Source organism: Castor canadensis, chromosome 13 (assembly GCF_047511655.1).
Source record: "Castor canadensis chromosome 13, mCasCan1.hap1v2, whole genome shotgun sequence".
Classification (NCBI taxonomy): domain Eukaryota; kingdom Metazoa; phylum Chordata; class Mammalia; order Rodentia; family Castoridae; genus Castor; species Castor canadensis.
The window spans coordinates 74,897,289-74,915,478 of NC_133398.1; the positions used below are offsets into that span (position 1 = coordinate 74,897,289).

At 36.4% G+C, this 18,190-nt stretch overlaps 1 protein-coding gene across 1 annotated transcript in view; it reads left to right on the forward strand.

Annotated features, from left to right (window-relative positions):
• Tmc1 (transmembrane channel like 1) overlaps positions 1–18,190 on the forward strand; it is a 125,952-nt gene that overhangs the window by 81,368 nt on the left and 26,394 nt on the right. Inside the window, exons 10-13 of the mRNA XM_074052182.1 lie at positions 1,991–2,135; positions 2,705–2,899; positions 9,978–10,157; positions 10,278–10,439. Of these exons, the coding sequence (XP_073908283.1) occupies positions 1,991–2,135; positions 2,705–2,899; positions 9,978–10,157; positions 10,278–10,439 (682 nt within the window). The remainder of the gene's footprint in view (positions 1–1,990; positions 2,136–2,704; positions 2,900–9,977; positions 10,158–10,277; positions 10,440–18,190) is intronic.

Consider the following 18,190-nt stretch of genomic DNA (forward strand, 5'->3'; position numbering starts at 1 on the left):
CTTCCTTTTCCCAACCTTCGTTGGAGGTGACATTATAATAAAACAGTTAGCTTAGGATTTATAGGGGCATATATTTGATTTATTAAAAACCTCCACATGGACCCATAAAATAAGTGAATGATCCCAGTGTGTAACTGTAGCTGCAGATTTGTGATCTAGGGAAAGAAATTCAGAATAAAAAATGTAGGTGACAGCATAAGTGCTGTAATTGCATTCCCCAAGTCCTCTGGAAAGATAATTTGCCTCTCAGAGATAAAGTAGTCAAAACTAAAGCCCTTTTGAAAAAGGAAACATTTTCATAAACATGTACTTTTGCTTTCTCTATAGATGAGAGGTAGAACTTCATGTAGCAATCAGTGTGGTATCTCAAGAAAAATGTGTTGCAGGCACACATTTTTCAGTATTCTCCTTTTCCCATAATTTCCACATGTCAAATGTTCCCAGTTTGCCCAAGGGCTCCTTTCTGTGGAAAGCCATCTTCAGCTACAAAACTCTGCCAGTGACAAAGACTTATTTATCACTTATCAGTCAAGTGGCCATTTTTATTTGAGTCCCACCCTTTGCTCAATGACAGGTACTATGTTAATCAAAGAAAAAAATTTCTCCTCATGTTAAATCAGAAGTACTGTATGATTTCAATGTCAAAAAAGACATTGCTGTGTGGTTTAACATTCCTCATTAGTGTCCTGGTTTGGACATTGGAATAAAGTCAGAAAACCTGAGCCCTTGAACTATCTGTATGGTTTACTGCTATCAAGAAAGTAATTGTAACTTCATTGACATTTTGCTCAGTCTTTGAATAGAATATGTGTTAAAATATATGTAATTAGTACTTGCAAAGGGTAAAATGGTAGACTGTTAAAGGAAAAATTGTTTTTGGTTTTCATAACACGTCTGGCTGTATAGAAAAATGTATAACTGGGTATGGTGGTGCACATCTGTAATGCCAGCACTAGGGAGGCAAAAGAGGGAGAATTGTAAGTTTTAGGCCAACCTGGGCTCCTGAGACTCTAATTCAAAAAAAAAAAAAAATCAGCTCCCTCACGAAGCCAACCAACCAACAAATAAACCCAAAAAGAATACAAATATCTCTGAGAAATGTGGGTAATATGAGAGAATGTTGGTGACCTCAAAGATGTCAGTCAACCTATTAATGTCATCTTTATGTTAGCAGACTTCCTCGTTTTGTTTCATATCACTATTTTTAGAAAACCAAAACTTTTGGGACTGCTTTATAATAGGTATTAACTGAAATTTTAATTTTGCTATTTATAGTGACAGGGAAAAAAGTGGAGTTCAGATCGTGAACTATAGTAGTAAAGCTACAGTTAATGCATTTTAATTTCTATAAGCAGAAAATATTTTAAAAAATTGCTGGTTTGAGTACATATAACCACTCAGCCTTAAGAGTATATAAAAATCTTGATTTCAGTCAAGAATTGCATACTAAATAGAATATTAGTGCATCCAATGTACTTGTTCTTTGGGAGGAGACTTTGGGGGAGAATTAAAATTTATATGAGCCTTCCTTGAAGGGATTAGTTCATCTGTAGGCTCCAAGGGTATAGGAACCAATTAAAGTTGTGTGGAACAGCATAAAACACTATACATATGTTTTTCCTGGAGTGGTTCTCATCAAATTCTTAAAAAGATCCTTATCACGCAAAGATTAAGAAATAATTACATAATATTAATATCTCATTTTAAGATAACAAATACAAAATGTGTATTTTGCATACATTATATTTATTAAAATCATTGATGTATAATGGTCTTTTAATTTCAAAGGCCTGGAACATTAACAGTTAAAAAATTAAATAGAATTTCAAAATAAAACTTCTATTTTCTGGTTATTAGAATAAACTTGTTGAAAAATATGTATTTAAGTTTTACTTCTTTAATTGATCTATTATTAGATGTTTTGTCACTCCCACTCCTGCTCCTTTCTCTTTGTATTCTGGCTGCTAGGTTAAACTCTCTGATTTTATAGGATGACCAAAAATATTGGTGACGATGGAGGTGGCGATGACAACACTTTCAACTTCAGCTGGAAGGTGTTCTGCAGCTGGGACTACCTGATTGGCAATCCTGAAACAGCTGACAATAAATTTAATTCTATCGCAATGAACTTTAAGGTACAGTCACAAGTTTTAAAAGCCTGTTCTTTGTGCTTTGAGAGTAACATTGGAGGTGTTCTAAGTAGTCTAGCTAGTAAAGTATCTCGATAATTAGAAGAAAGATGAACTTTATTATTTCTACCTGCTGGTTCTGATTGTGACTTGGAAATATTTGTTGACCTATAACAGAATTATTATCACTGGAGGACTTTTCTACTCTAAATTTGGTTTAACAATGCTGTTTGGTTGAAACAGGAAGGCATTAGTAATCAGAATCAGAGAGTTTAAAATTATAGAAAAGTCCTCATAATTATTTAGCTTGATATTTAAAATGATTCTAAAGCATTATTATGTAGCTTTAAAAAATTATATGAGAAGAGAGTATCTTTTAGAATGAAGACTGTCCTAGTATGTTTGAGTTTGTTTATAAGAATTTTTCCCTTCATTCTCTCACTTACCATCACTTACTGGCAATGTTCCCCTAGTTTGTGAATTCCAGGATTACTTTACATTTTTATTTCTCATGTTGCTGAGCTCTGAGTTAAGATTTTTGTTTGTTTCTTGTCCTTTGTTTTGCATTGGTATAGGAAGCCATAACAGAAGAAAGAGCAGCCCAAGTAGAAGAAAACATCCATTTGATCAGATTCCTGAGGTTTCTTGCTAATTTCTTCGTGTTTCTAACACTCGGAGCGAGTGGATACCTCATCTTTTGGGCTGTGAAGCGATCCCAGGAATTTGCACAGCAAGATCCTGACACCCTTGGGTGGTGGGAAAAAAATGAAGTTCGTCTCTGCATGCTTTTTATGTGCTTAGCACCTGACATTTGCTATATTGTGGGTTATTTTTTAAAGGTGTAATATTAGATAAGGCTACTTTTTACTGTCACTTCATCTTGCCCTGTAGCTGACTAAACTTGTTGCCTATTTCTATTCTATTCCAGTCCTGTTCTCAAGTCTATACTGTTTTTGATTTTGTGGCATGATGGAAGGTTGGATTGGAAGAGCTATGCAAAGGGGTATAGTGCAACTACTATATTTTACTGATGGGATAATGGGCAATTGGTTTATGGTCACAGGGTTGGGAGTAGAGTCAGGGTGAGAAGCTAGGAGTCTTACATTTAAGTCCAAAACTTTTTTCATGACCTTATGTTGCTTTCCCAAAAGATCTTGCCTCTGCCACTGAAAGATACAGTTTCCTGAATTCCTTGAAACAGAATAATAGTGCCCTTATTCCCTATTTTATTTCACTGGAAGCATTCACATTGCCTCCCCATCTTTGGGCAAGTTTGGGCTTCTCTTTGTTTCTCAGAAGAAGTTTCAGTGCTCGTCTTTGTTTCTTATCCCTCTGATGAGAAGCCCAGCTTTGCCAGGTTTGCCTTCAGAGTGTCTGACCACTTGGAAGCAAGAGAAAGAGAGGAGGGTAAGGCAGACAAATGGAATCAGAAAGTCATTGTCATGAGTTGTTGCTAGGGCCTGTTCTCCTTGTTAAGTGTTCTAGTAGTTGACAGTTTTGAACTTAGATATTTTTAAAGTATATGCAGTGAGAAGTGTATAGTTCTCACGATTAAACATCCACAAAGCTTTGTAGATTTAAAAAAAGAAGATAAATCTTTGTAAGTGTAGAATTTCCTAGAATACTCTTGGACTGCAAATGATATTATAGTCTACATACAAAAAAGGCTACAAATAAAAACATTTGGGGTATTTCAAAAGTAGTAACAGTAGAGACGGGAAACCATGCATTTAAGAGACCATAGCACCACAGACACGTTCATGAAAGCCTGTAAAATTGAAGTTATTAGGTAGAGGGATTTTTTTCTTTTACTTAAAATAAAGGAACACTTCAAAGCAGTTTACAAAGTTTGTTTTTAATAGTCTCTTTTAAAATTGCAATAATAAATATAGGCAAAATTGTCATGCAGCTCTGGCCTATGGTTTATATATTTTTTTTTTCATTTTTCTTTTATTATTCATATGTGCATACAAGGCTTGGTTTATTTCTCCCCCCTGCCCCCACCCCCTCCCTTACCACCCACTCCACCCCCTCCCGCTCCCCTCCCTCAATACCCAGCAGAAACTATTTTGCCCTTATCTCTAATTTTGTTATAGAGAGAGTATAAGCAATAATAGGAAGGAACAAGGGGTTTTGCTGGTTGAGACAAAGATAGCTATACAGGGCATTGACTCACATTGATTTCCTGTGCGTGGGTGTTACCTTCTAGGTTAATTCTTTTTGATCTAACCTTTTCTCTAGTACCTGGTCCCCTTTTCCTATTGGCCTCAGTTGCTTTAAGGTATCTGCTTTAGTTTCTCTGCATTAAGGGCAACAAATGCTAGCTAGTTTTTTAGGTGTCTTACCTATCCTCACCCCTCCCTTGTGTGCTCTCGCTTTTATCATGTGCTCATAGTCCAATCCCCTTGTTGTGTTTGCCCTTGATCTAATGTCCACATATGAGGGAGAACATACGATTTTTGGTCTTTTGAGCCAGGCTAACCTCACTCAGAATGATGTTCTCCAATTCCATCCATTTACCAGCGAATGATAACATTTCGTTCTTCTTCATGGCTGCATAAAATTCCATTGTGTATAGATACCACATTTTCTTAATCCATTCGTCAGTGCTGGGGCATCTTGGCTGTTTCCATAACTTGGCTATTGTGAATAGTGCCGCAATAAACATGGATGTGCAGGTGCCTCTGGAGTAACAGTCTTTTGGGTATATCCCCAAGAGTGGTATTGCTGGATCAAATGGTAGATCGATGTCCAGCTTTTTAAGTAGCCTCCAAATATTTTTCCAGAGTGGTTGTACTAGTCTACATTCCCACCAACAGTGTAAGAGGGTTCCTTTTTCCCTGCATCCTCGCCAACACCTGTTGTTGGTGGTGTTGCTGATGATGGCTATTCTAACAGGGGTGAGGTGGAATCTTAGTGTGGTTTTAATTTGCATTTCCTTTATTGCTAGAGATGGTGAGCATTTTTTCATGTGTTTTCTGGCCATTTGAATTTCTTCTTTTGAGAAAGTTCTGTTTAGTTCACATGCCCATTTCTTTATTGGTTCATTAGTTTTGGGAGAATTTAGTTTTTTAAGTTCCCTGTATATTCTGGTTATCAGTCCTTTGTCTGATGTATAATTGGCAAATATTTTCTCCCACTCTGTGGGTGTTCTCTTCAGTTTAGAGACCATTTCTTTTGATGAACAGAAGCTTTTCAGTTTTATGAGGTCCCATTTATCTATGCTATCTCTTAGTTGCTGTGCTGCTGGGGTTTCATTGAGAAAGTTCTTACCTATACCTACTAACTCCAGAGTATTTCCTACTCTTTCTTGTATCAACTTAAGAGTTTGGGGTCTGATATTAAGATCCTTGATCCATTTTGAGTTAATCTTGGTATAGGGTGATATACATGGATCTAGTTTCAGTTTTTTGCAGACTGCTAACCAGTTTTCCCAGCAGTTTTTGTTGAAGAGGCTGCTATTTCTCCATCGTATATTTTTAGCTCCTTTGTCAAAGATAAGTTGCTCATAGTTGTGTGGCTTCATATCTGGATCCTCTATTCTGTTCCACTGGTCTTCATGTCTGTTTTTGTGCCAGTACCATGCTGTTTTTATTGTTATTGCTTTGTAATATAGTTTGAAGTCAGGTATTGTAATACCTCCTGCATTGTTCTTTTGACTGAGTATTGCCTTGGCTATTCATGGCCTCTTGTTTTTCCATATAAATTTAACAGTAGATTTTTCAATCTCTTTGATGAATGTCATTGGAATTTTGATGGGAATTGCATTAAACATGTAGATTACTTTTGGGAGTATAGACATTTTTACTATGCTGATTCTACCAATCCATGAGCATGGGAGATCTCTCCACTTTCTATAGTCTTCCTCAATCTCTTTCTTCAGAAGTGTATAGTTTTCCTTGTAGAGGTCTTTCACATCTTTTGTTAGATTTACACCTAGGTATTTGATTTTTTTTGAGGCTATTGTAAATGGAATTGTTTTCATACATTCTTTTTCCGTTTGCTCATGGAAGACTTTTATTGCTCCATCTATTTTGAATGATAGCTTTGCTGGGTAGAGTATCCTGGGGTTGAAGTTATTTTCATTCAGTGCCCGGAAGATCTCACTCCACGCTCTTCTTGCTTTTAATGTTTCTGTTGAGAAGTCTGCTGTGATTTTGATGGGTTTACCTTTGTATGTTACTTGTTTTTTCTCTCTTGCAGCCTTCAATATTCTTTCCTTAGTTTCTGAACTTGTTGTTTTAATGATGATATGTCGTGGAGTAGTTCTATTTTGATCTGGTCTGTTTGGTGTCCTGGAGGCCTCTTGCATTTGTATGGGAATATCTTTCTCTAGATTTGGGAAATTTTCCGTTATTATTTTGTTGAATATATTACGCATTCCCTTCGCTTGCACCTCTTCTCCTTCTTTGATGCCCATGATTCTCAAGTTTGGTCTTTTGATGGAGTCAGTGAGTTCTTGCATTTTCTTTTCACAGGTCTTGAGTTGTTTAATTAATAGTTCTTCAGTTTTTCCTTTAATTACCATTTCATCTTCAAGTTCTGAGATTCTGTCTTCTGTTTGTTCTATTCTGCTGGATTGGCCTTCCGTTTTGTTTTGCAGTTCTGTTTCGTTCTTTTTTCTGAGGTTTTCCATATCCTGGCTGTTTTCTTCTTTATTGTTGTCTATTTTTGTCCTGAGTTCATTTATCCATTTATTCATTGTGTTCTCTCTTTCACTTTGGTGTTTATACAGTGCTTCTATGGTTTCCTTTATTTCTTCTTTTGCTTTTTCAAATTCTCTATTTTTATTGTCTTGGAATTTCTTGAGTGTCTCCTGTACATTTTGGTTAACCCTATCCAGTATCATCTCTATAAAATTCTCATTGAGTACTTGTAGTATGTCTTCTTTTAAATTATTCTTGTAGGCTTCATTGGGTCCTTTGGCATAGTTTATCTTCATTTTGTTGGAGTCTGGCTCTGAGCTTCTGTTCTCTTCATTCCCCTCTGGTTCCTGTACTAATTTTTTGCTGTGGGGAAACTGGTTTCCTTGTTTTTTCTGTCTTCCTGTCATTGTCCTTGGTGTTGTTACTGTCCCTGTACTGTGTGTAATTAAGTATTTTCTAGCTTGTAATAATAACAATGGTAATATTGAGAATGGAAGAGTGAGCTGAGATGGAAAGCAAGAAGTTAAAGAAAAGGGGAAAAACAAATATACAGACAAGAGGGAGAAAGCAGAACAAGTTATCAGACAAGAGAGTTTCAAAGGTATAAACAGGGAGTGTTAGTGTACTAATCGACAGTAAACTGAACAGACAATAGAGTGACAGAGAGAGGATTGAAAATCAAAGATAAAAAAAATTAAAAATAAGTATATGAAAGTAATATCTATTTATAAAAATGAATTAAAATAAAATGGAAAATAGAAAATTAAAAAAAAAAAAAAACAAACCAAAAAACTTCCAAGTTTATATGCAATGCAATTTCAGTCTTAATAATTTGGATGTCCGTCTCAATCTCCAGTCCTGGAGTTGGTGCCTCAGATGTTGTTCTGTAGTTGTCTCATCAAAGGGGATGCATAAAGTAGAACAAAACTACACTCACACACACACAGAAGATAAAAAAAAAAAAAAAAAGTCCCACCAAGTGTCCCCAGTTCAAATGCAATACAGTTTCAGTAAGTTTTTCGGCTTGCAGGTGTAATTCGGTTGTTCTCTCATCAAAGGTAGGGAGAAAAAGAAAAAAAAGCGTCTGGAGGCAGTTCTGAGGGTGGTATCTGCAACTGTGGCCTGCCTGCCTGCTGCTCTCCGCCTGTAGCTTGTGGCGTTATTTATGCAGATCTCTGGGGTGAGCTAGCACTCACCTGGTCCCACAGGCTTTGTTTGCTCAGAGTTCTCCTGTGCGGGGGCCTCTGCTACAGGCTTTCCCCTTTGCAAGCACTGGGAAAGGTGCCACTGCCCCGCGTTGTCAGGCCTGCGTGTTTATTTACAGTTCACCTGGGAAGTGGGTCTTCCCTCTTCTCACAAGCGTCCCCGCTCCTGGTTGCTGGGCGCGCGCCCCGCTCCCGCCAGAGCCTCTCCGGCCCGCCCGGCTCGTTTATTTACAGTCCCGGGAAGGATTCCCTTCCCCCAATCTTCAGCGCTCAGGGCGCCCCACCCTCTTTCCAGCGTGTCTTAACTGTTCTTATTGCTTAGTACTCAGTTTCTCTTTTTTTCCCGGGTGGAGGTCAGTCTGTCCAGGGGGCTATGCTGCTCTGGCCCAGGCTTGTCTGTGGGGGAACCGCGGTACCGCGAAGCTCACCTGGTCCGCGTCTTCCCAAGCCGTATGGGCGCCAGCCCCTGGCGGCCCCGGGGGCCTCCTCGGTTCTCCGTTTAACGTGAAGTGGAGATTCTCTGCGCCGGCTGGAGGTGTGGAGGGGTCAAAGTTATGCCTTTTCTCGGTGATTATGCCTGCAAAGTGTGTCTCCAGCATCTCTCCAAGATTTCACTATAGGAGGCTCGCTTTCTGCTTCCTCCCTCTAGCCGCCATCTTGGAATCTCCCTATGGTTTATATTGACCATATTTTTATAGGTTAAAAGTTTAGTGATTATCATTAAAAGAATCACCTCTTTTAAGAATCTGGCCAGCAACTATTTTAGGAAACTCCTGAGTCCTAGAGGCAAACAAAGGTAGTAATATGAACTTATGAGTAATTAGAAATCTAATGAAACAAAATTTAACAAATTTTAAATAAGAATTTAAAATTTGAATTAAAAACAATAAATTTTAATAAAATTAAATTTACCTTATACACAGTTGAACAGGAGCTGATATTTTATGCTAAGCTAAATTATTTTATGCTGATTTTATATTATGTTGTGCTAAGTTTTCTATCTTGCTGACAGTACTGTTCTTAATTAAAATAAAAAATATTAACATTTACTTTCAAAATGTAGTCTGGTAGTTATAATTATTCAAAACATGGAGTCCACAGAGAAAAATAGGAAATGTTTTCTGGCAACAATTTGAGCCAAATATTTAGGAAACACAGTCACAAGTGTTACCTGAAATCATTTTTCCTTATAAAAGTAGTACATGCTCTATATTTTTCTTTTACTTAATTTAGCCTAGTAATGCAATCATTAGGGTACCAAACAGCCAAGAGATAAGAACAACATATTTTCTACCTATCATATGTTCTGTCTCTCTTGTATGCCTGTCTCTCTTTTTCTGTCTCTCTTTCTCACTTTCTCTTTCCTGAGCTCTTGCATCATTCTCTTGCTCATAACATTTTAGGCTAGTCTTTCATTTTTGAAACTTTCTTACCTTTGCTTTTATAACATTATACTATGTTCCTTCCATTTATTCATCTGAATGTATTCTGTTTTCTTTTGCTAAAACCCATTCTCTTTTCCTTCTTCCTCTAAAAGTTTGCATTCTCTAAAATTTAGTATTGAATCCTAAACCAATTTCAGGGAGTTCATCCTTTCTAATGGATTAAACTAACCTATGTACTGATGGTTATCAAATTAGTATTACAGTTTGGACCTCATCCGCCAGCAGCTCATTTTCCATATCTTTTGGAAGTCTTACAGTAAAGTGCTTCACCATAGCACAGTCAGTTAGCATATAGAGCCAAATGTGCTCTCGAATATATTGTGATATAAATTACATTCTTCACTATACTGGAAATAGATCATTAGTAGTGATGCACACATGTACACGTCTTGTGAATGTGAGCGGAATATTATCTTTGTGGTGTCATTGAGATTCTTCTTCGTCTTATGAAAGATCAAAGGAACCTAGCCAAATTCCTTACAAGGTTATAAGAAAAGGAACAGTAATTTTAAATCACCATTAACTTGGTTCATGCCTTGTGTTTCCTTGCAGATGAACATGGTTATGTCCCTTCTGGGGATGTTCTGTCCAACACTGTTTGACTTATTTGCTGAATTGGAAGACTACCATCCTCTCATTGCTCTAAAATGGTTATTGGGACGCATTTTTGCTCTTCTTTTAGGCAACTTGTATGTATTTATTCTTGCCCTGATGGATGAGATTAACAACAAGGTAAATCTTGTGTCTGGATGTCCTTGCTATCAGCCTGTTAATATCCTAGTCTTAAGATTGCCAGAAATGCCTTTGAAAACTTTGTTATCTTATTTTTTATTCTCTCACTTTGCTTTCTAGATTGAAGAGGAGAAGCTTGTGAAGGCCAATATCACACTATGGGAAGCCAATATGATCAAGGCCTACAATGCATCCCCCTCTGGGAATACCACTGGGCCACCCTTTTTTGTTCATCCTGCAGATGTACCTCGAGGACCCTGCTGGGAAACAATGGTGGGACAGGTAAAGTCATGAATAGAGAACATGCAATTAGTAGATTGAGAAAAGAACAGGTTCAGTACTTCTTCCAAATGTGTAGCCTTTTTTTTAGCTTATTAATGCAATAACTAAAGTTTATTGAATGCTTAGCATTTTTTGTCTCTGAATTTCATATGTATTATTTCAAGTAGTCCTCACACCCATCCCTTGAGATAAATACTTCTTGTATATTTCTTCTACAATTGCATATAAAGGGGAAATGGTTAAAATGATGTGAGGAGATTTTTACTATCTCTGTATTTTCCAATAAAACATTCAGATTTAGCATTTAAATGGAGTTTTATTTAGTCTTACATGTGTGCCAAAAAAAAAAAATAAAATAAAAATAAGTTCTTTGGGGGAATCATATACTAGTACTATTACTAATAATTTTCATCAAATAATTTTCCCTTTAAGCCTAAAAGAAATACTTTTTAAGTGATTTGTTTCTGTGATGATTATGTAAATGACCCCAGTCCAAGACTAGTGACATTTTACCAGAAGAAAAAAAATGTTTCACATAGCTTTCTGTTCAGTAATGGGAAACCAAGCCAAATAAAAACAGTAACAAACTACTTTAGGGCCTCTTATTTCTGTTCAGATCTAATTTATATTTTGAGAAACCTGTAATTTTATCTCTTTAAAAAATAACATCCATAATGTACATTCAATAAACTGATTTAGCCCTTATTTCTTCATATCAAAGTGCTTCTGTTAGACAACACTTCAGGCTCAGCAGCAATGTAGTTCTTGTGAAATTATTTGAATAACCTTTTGCTGTGTACTTACTTTTATAAGATTAAATAAATGAAAGGCTTAGCACTAGTCTTATTAAACTAAGACAATTTTTTTATTCATTTTTTCACATGTGCATACATTGTTTGGGCCATTTCTCCACCCCCCGCCTCTCTTCCAGGCAGAACCTTTTCTGCCCTTATCTCTAATTTTATTGAAGAGAAAACATAAGCAATAATAAGAAAGACAAAGAGTTTTTGGTAGCTGAGATAAGGATAGCTATATAGAGAGATTCCTAGCATTGCTTCCATGTACGAATGTGTTACATCCCAAGTTAATTCATCTCTAACTGACCTTTTCACTAGTTCCTGATCCCTTTCTCATATTGACCTCTGTCACTTTAAGGTTTCTGTATTAGTTCCTCTGTAGTGGGGACATCAAATATTTTCATGTTTTGGGTTTCTTATCTATCCCCATACCTCCTGTATGTGCTCTCCCCTTATCTTGTGACCCAAGTCCAACCACATTGTTGTATTTGCCATCAATCTAAAGTCTGCATATGAGAGAGAATGCATGATTTTTAGTCTTCTGAGCCTGGCTGACCTCACTCAAAATGATGTTCTCCAGTTCCATCCATTTACTTGTGAATGATAAGATTTCATTCTTCTTTGTGGCTGAGTAAAATTCCATTGTGTATAAATACCACATTTTCTTAATTCATTAGTCAATAGTGGGGCATCTTGGCTGTTCCCATAACTTGGCTATTATGAATAGCACTGCAATAAACATGGGTGTGCAGGTGCCTCTGGAGTAACCTGTGTCGCATTCCTTTGGGTATATCCCCAGGAGTGGGATTGCTGGATCATATAGCAGATTTATGTTTGGATTTTTAAGAAGCCTCCAAATTTTTTTCCAGAGTAGTTGCACTATCTTGCATTCCCACCAGCAGTGTACAAAGATTCCTTTTTCCCTACATCCTTGCCAACAGCTGTTGTTGGTGGTGTTTTTAATGATGGTTATTCTAACAGGGGTTAGGTGGAATCTTAGTGTGGTTTTGATTTGCATTTCCTTTATGGCTAGAGATGGTGAGCATTTTTTCATGTGTTCTTTGGCAATTTGAATTTCTTCTTTTGAGAAAGTTCTGTTTAGTTCAGTTGCCTGTTTCTTTATTGGTTCATTAATTTTGGGAGAGTTTAGTTTTTTGAGTTCCCTGTATATTTTGGTTATCAGTTCTTTGTCTGATGTACACCTGGAAAATATTTTCTCCCACTCTGTGGGTGGTCTCTTCAGTTTAGAGACCATTTCTTTTGTTTTTCAGAAGCTTTTTAGTTTTATGAAGTCCTATTTGTCCATCCTTTCTCTTAATTGCTGAGCTGCTGGGGTTCTATTAAGGAAGTCCTTGTCTATACCTATTACTTCTGAGTGTTTCCTGCTCTTTCTTGTACTAACTTCAGAGTTTTGGGTCTGATGTTAAGGTCCTTGATCCATTTTGAGTTGACACTAGTAGAGGGTGATAAACATGGATCTACTTTCAGTTTCTTATAGACGGATAACCACTTTTCCCAGCAACATTTGTTGAAGAGGCTGTCTTTTCTGCATCATATATTTTTGACGCCTTTGTCAAAAATAAGGTGCGCATAGCCTCTTTCATCCAGCAGAAAAGTTTTGTTTTAAATTATGTGTTTACTGTAATATTTTTATCTTTCAAAACTGTTTTCTTTGCATCTTAACATATCATCATTTTGTGATGTACAATTTTCCATATGTACTTAGATAACATTCTCTACAATCAAGATGTATTCTTCAATATATATCCTTAGTATCAACTTTATTACTTATGTTATCTTAAATGTTTATATCTTACTTTCTGCCTGTCATGCATTAACAGTAATGCTTAACCTGCCTTGCACTGATAGAAACGCTATTTCTCTTCTCATTACCTGTAGTTTGCTTTATACTGGTACTTGCAGAGTTTTGGTGCACAGATATTCTTCTATCTTTATGGTGAATTGTGGCATTGAATATTGTAAGATTTGCCTGACTCATATCATGTTCTAGTTGCCTGAATTCCAGTTTCTCTGGTATCAAGATTACAACCCTGACTGTCTTCTCACAGTCATTTTCATAAGAGAGTCTCTCTCTTCATTCCTTCATTTTTATCCTTTCCAAATCAATGTTTTAGATGTCACCTGTATATAGTATATAGTTGAGTTTTGCTTTATTAGTCAATTTTAGAATGTTTTAATAAACAAGTTAATCCATTCACATGTTTAAAAAAAAAGGTGGGCATTGTAAGCTGTTTATACAGTGGAAGCTGGGTGACCAAAGCTGTAAAAGAATGGGGGGACTACTAAGTCCTGCTCAATAGCCACTTTAATGAAGCAAACTACTGCTTTTATAAACTGCTTTTACACAAAGAGCATTTGGTCAGAAAAAGCATGCCAAATATTACATGTGAAGATTACATTAGTACAGGGAAATACAGTTAAAATTAACTCTTTGTTATGTCTCCTTTAAAACGGGAACAAAGAAGCAGGAGAAGCATCAGCATAACTTTCTTATTTACATCTGAAGGACACGAAGCCATCTGGGAACCTTGAATACTGTTTTTCTGTACGTCTGGCTTTCTCACAAGGCCAGATACCAACTCACACAAGCCAGGTCTGGTCTGAGACTTTTGCCCCAGTTCCTTGGAGCTTTCTCATGAGGTCAGATGCCAACTCACACAGGCAAGGTCCCACTGCTGGCTCTGACAGGGCATAGTTGTTTGGATTCATATCTGGGTCCTCTGTTCTGTTCCACTGGTCTTCATGTCTGTTTTTGTGCCAGTATTATGCTGCTTTTATTGTTATTGCTTTGTAATATAGTTTGAAGTCGGGTATTGTGATACCTCCAGTATTGCTCTTTTTCCTGAGTAAGACAATTTAAACAAATGTGGATTTTGATAGATATGTTTAGCTTCAATCTAATGTCATTGGACTTAAGCTATTAATTTGAAATTTCAGTTGTGGGAAAAATAAATGCATGCAATGCTAGACATGTATAATTAAAGACAGAGTATAAAATGTATGGCATAACTAAAGATTTTATTATATTTTTAAGCTTTCAGAGACTAAATAAACCCCTGTTTTCTTAGTTACACATTATTAAGTAATTTCAGGAATGCACATTTCATATATGCTTATAAGAACATATCACATATGAGATAATAAATGAAATAAAAGTTGTCTGCATTTATAAGAGAGAAACTTGTGATGCAAGGTGTGGTATACAGAATGATCCTCAAAGTTGTTCACGTTCTTATCCCTGGAACCTGTAAACATGTTACCTTAAATGGCAAAAAGAACTTTGCAGATGTGATTAAGTTAAGAATTTTGGTTTGGGAGAACTATCCTAAATTGTGTGAGTGGGCCTGACGAAATCACAAGGATATTATATATGTGAAAGACAAAAAGAGTCGAAGTTTGAAAATTGAGATCTGACAATGGCAAAGAGGTTAGAGTTCTGTGCTTTAAAGATGGAGAAAGGGGCCATGAGCCAAGGAATGTGGGCAACCTCTAGGAGTTAGGAGAAGCAAGGAAATAGATTCTTCCCCATGTCTGTACTTTGATTTTAGACTTCTGACTTTTAGAACTGAAAGAAAATGTTTTTTGTTTTAAGCTATAAAGTTTGTGGCAATTTGTTACAGCGACAATAGGTGATGAATAGTCATGGGCACATGGGTTTCCCTGTTTCAAGGCTATGGTGAAGTATGTCCATGCCTTAGATCACATCTAAGCTTCCTCCTAAACCCTCAGCACAGGTTTTGAGAAATGAGAAAAAATGTAAACCTAGAAAGTACAATTTTTACAGATTCAGCATTTAGATATTCTCTTCTACACATCCTGAAATGCAGGTTGGCACAGGACTAGGAAACCTAGCCTTTGTCAGGAAAACACCTGACAGATGCTGATAGAATTAACTCTAGAGAACAAATTGTGGGCTGGCTACTTCTGGGGAGAGGATGGGTTAGATAGATACGAATCATCACTGTAGGAGAATATTTATGTTTCTGACATAGAAGCTTCTGTGGTAGTCTCACATGTACTTTTTTTTTTTTAGAAAAAGGATTTATTTAATTCTTCTTTGTAAAAGACCCTGGACCATGCTGCTTGTTTGATCCTACTTTTTAAATCCCATCTATAGTGAATTTCTTTATTTCATCATCTTTCCTTACTGCCATTTGTGGTTGGATTTCCCCTTTCTTTCTCCACTTTCCTTTCTCCAAAGGAACAATAAGCACTTGTAGGAAAGTCTGCAGATCCAGCATGGGTGTGAGCTCTGAACAGAATGTTGATGAGGCAGGTTGAGTCCATGGGAATGAAGGAAACACAAGGGATATAACAGCTTTGGGTGCCAGCCTGGTTTGGCTTTTATGACATCAATATCTATGTTCCATTTGGAAACATTTCTATCCCTTAGTCACATAAAAACGAAGAAACAGTAAAGGCAGATACATTCATATAATGTTGAGGGTATACCATAAAGGCCCTGTTATCATTCTGCAAGAACATTCCAGAAGTTTCCTTTTCTCTTCCAGTGATGCTCTCCATCTCTCCTTAATGATATTGTGAACTCAAAGTTCTCTTAGTTCTCAATGAATGTAATTTTGCTGCTCCTTTACCTCTGTAGTGATTTTCATTTATTCTCATCTCCAATGGTATTGATAAACAGAGGAGTCTTTCCTGGGGGACATCTATTTGAAGCTATTTTCAGAAATCTGCATTTTAAGGAAGTAGAAAGAGAAAGAAAAAGAACTGAAGATAACAATGACAATGGCTAATATTTATTGCATACTTCTAATAGTCAAGCATTAGCTCCTTAAATTTTTGAATTACCCTGTGAGAAGTGTCATATTATCATTATTTAACTTTGAGGACCCTGAGACTCAGAGAGGTAATTTGCTCAACTCCTCACAGAAAGTCACTGACAGGGACCAAATTTCATCTTCATGGTGCAATTAAAATTTGTGTCCTTTGTTACAATGCTGAATCATCCCCCCGAAACATAATTAGCTAAAGCTAATTGGGCACAGTCTCCAAACTCCTGACTTGAAACATCTACAGTCTGTGGCACATTGTGACATCTTTGATAATTTTTTTGTCTTTGCCTATTAATGACTCCTTTAGGTTTATTGGTCAAAACTGCCTGGACGTTTTAATTAAATGTCAGGAGAGTAAAATTGTTAGGTGTGGGGTGTGGTACTTGACAGGGGCCTGTGGGAAGGCCAGGTGTCTCATCTTGGCTAGCATGCTAGGAATTGAGATTGGATGTCATCCTGGAGATGACATATCATTTTTGGGCTTTTTATATTCTATGAAATAGTGCATTCTTCTTGTGCTATGTAAATAAATATTTAAAATTTGTATAATAATGTTCAAAACCTTTTCATGTATATTATATAAAAGTTAGGTCCCTTTTTGGGAAAGAATAGAGTTTAACAGTTGAGATGAAGATGTCTAAGAGGATATAGTGGACTTCCTAACCACTCTGAAAATTTCTCTTACCAACATAGTCTTCCTGAGCTGGCAATGGAACTGAAAACTATCCCTCATAGCCTACTTCTACTGAATGCTTGTCATTAGTGTCTGAACTCAACATTGCTGGCATAAACTGGGTAAGAGTGGAGTTAAGAATGAAGATCCTATATAAAGGCCCTGTGGCCTGAAGAAGTGTGGAGTTTGAGAGTCTAAAAGAAAACCAGTGAGGCTGGAGTGAAGACAAGGGAAGGAGAAATGCAAGAACAGGGAGAGCTGAATGTGAGGTCCCTAGAAGGACAAAGACTCACTTGCTCCAGTGGTGACAACTCTTAGCACACTCCTGGGGGAAGGTTTTCTCACTTCTCCCTCCTCTGTCATTCTTCCTACTTCCCACCCCTGTTCTTTCAGATCACTTTCCAAAAGAGACTACTATAGCCTTTGCCAAAAAATGCTACTTTTGGTGAGAATGAATGCTAATTTCTTAAATTTACATTTTCAATAATTTTTTTGTATGTATTGCATTTACATTATAGTTAACTTCCATTTATGGAAGCTGATATACACTTTGTTTGTAATAGTATCAGCAATCTTTTAAAAAGATATCAAGTATACTAAAGCTAAAAGAAACAATGGAGAATAATGTTTCATGTGGTATTTGGATGTGGGCTGGCTGGTGAAGGTGGTACACTATGGCTTATTGTTTAGGAAACACAGTTCTGAAGCATGAAGCTGGAAATTAACCAAAGGACTGTCAGCAAAATGTACCTTTGCCTTATGAGACAACTTACTATTTATTTTAGAAAAGAGACTCTCAACATACCTGGAAATAAAAACTGAAAGATTTCTAATATAGAACACTAGTATTTCTGCAAAATACGACCTGCTAGATATTTAGTCTTCAGTCTTAGGCCACAGGTTATTGCAGAAAAATAGAAAGGGAATAGCAGAAATGAGCTATGGTGTTGAAAATTTATAATAATATATCCATTTTTACATTTAATGCTTATTGTTATATTTTTATGAAGAAATATTGACTTTCCTCTCTAATTCACAATACAGATACTTTGCATATAAATGCAAACCCATACCACTGAAGTGAAATGAATTCTCCAGACCTTTTATTTGCATGTACATATCCATAGTCGTATTCATACAACATACACACACACACACACACACACACACACACACACACACATATACATAGGGCATTTTATTAACAAATGAGTTCATATCACATATTTTATTTCATAATTTTTTAAAAAGCCTATCAGAGGATTTTAGCACTGCTTAGGAAACTTAATTGAAGCAAAATTTATATGCCATATATTTTACCCATTTAAAGTATATAATTCAATGCCAGATTAAAACCAAACTTCTGTGCTTCTGTGTGGTCAATATTTTCCTATTTGTATTTTTTAAAATTTTCATGTCATACTCATACAAAGAAAACTTTAGTATAGTGACTTGGTGATAATGACT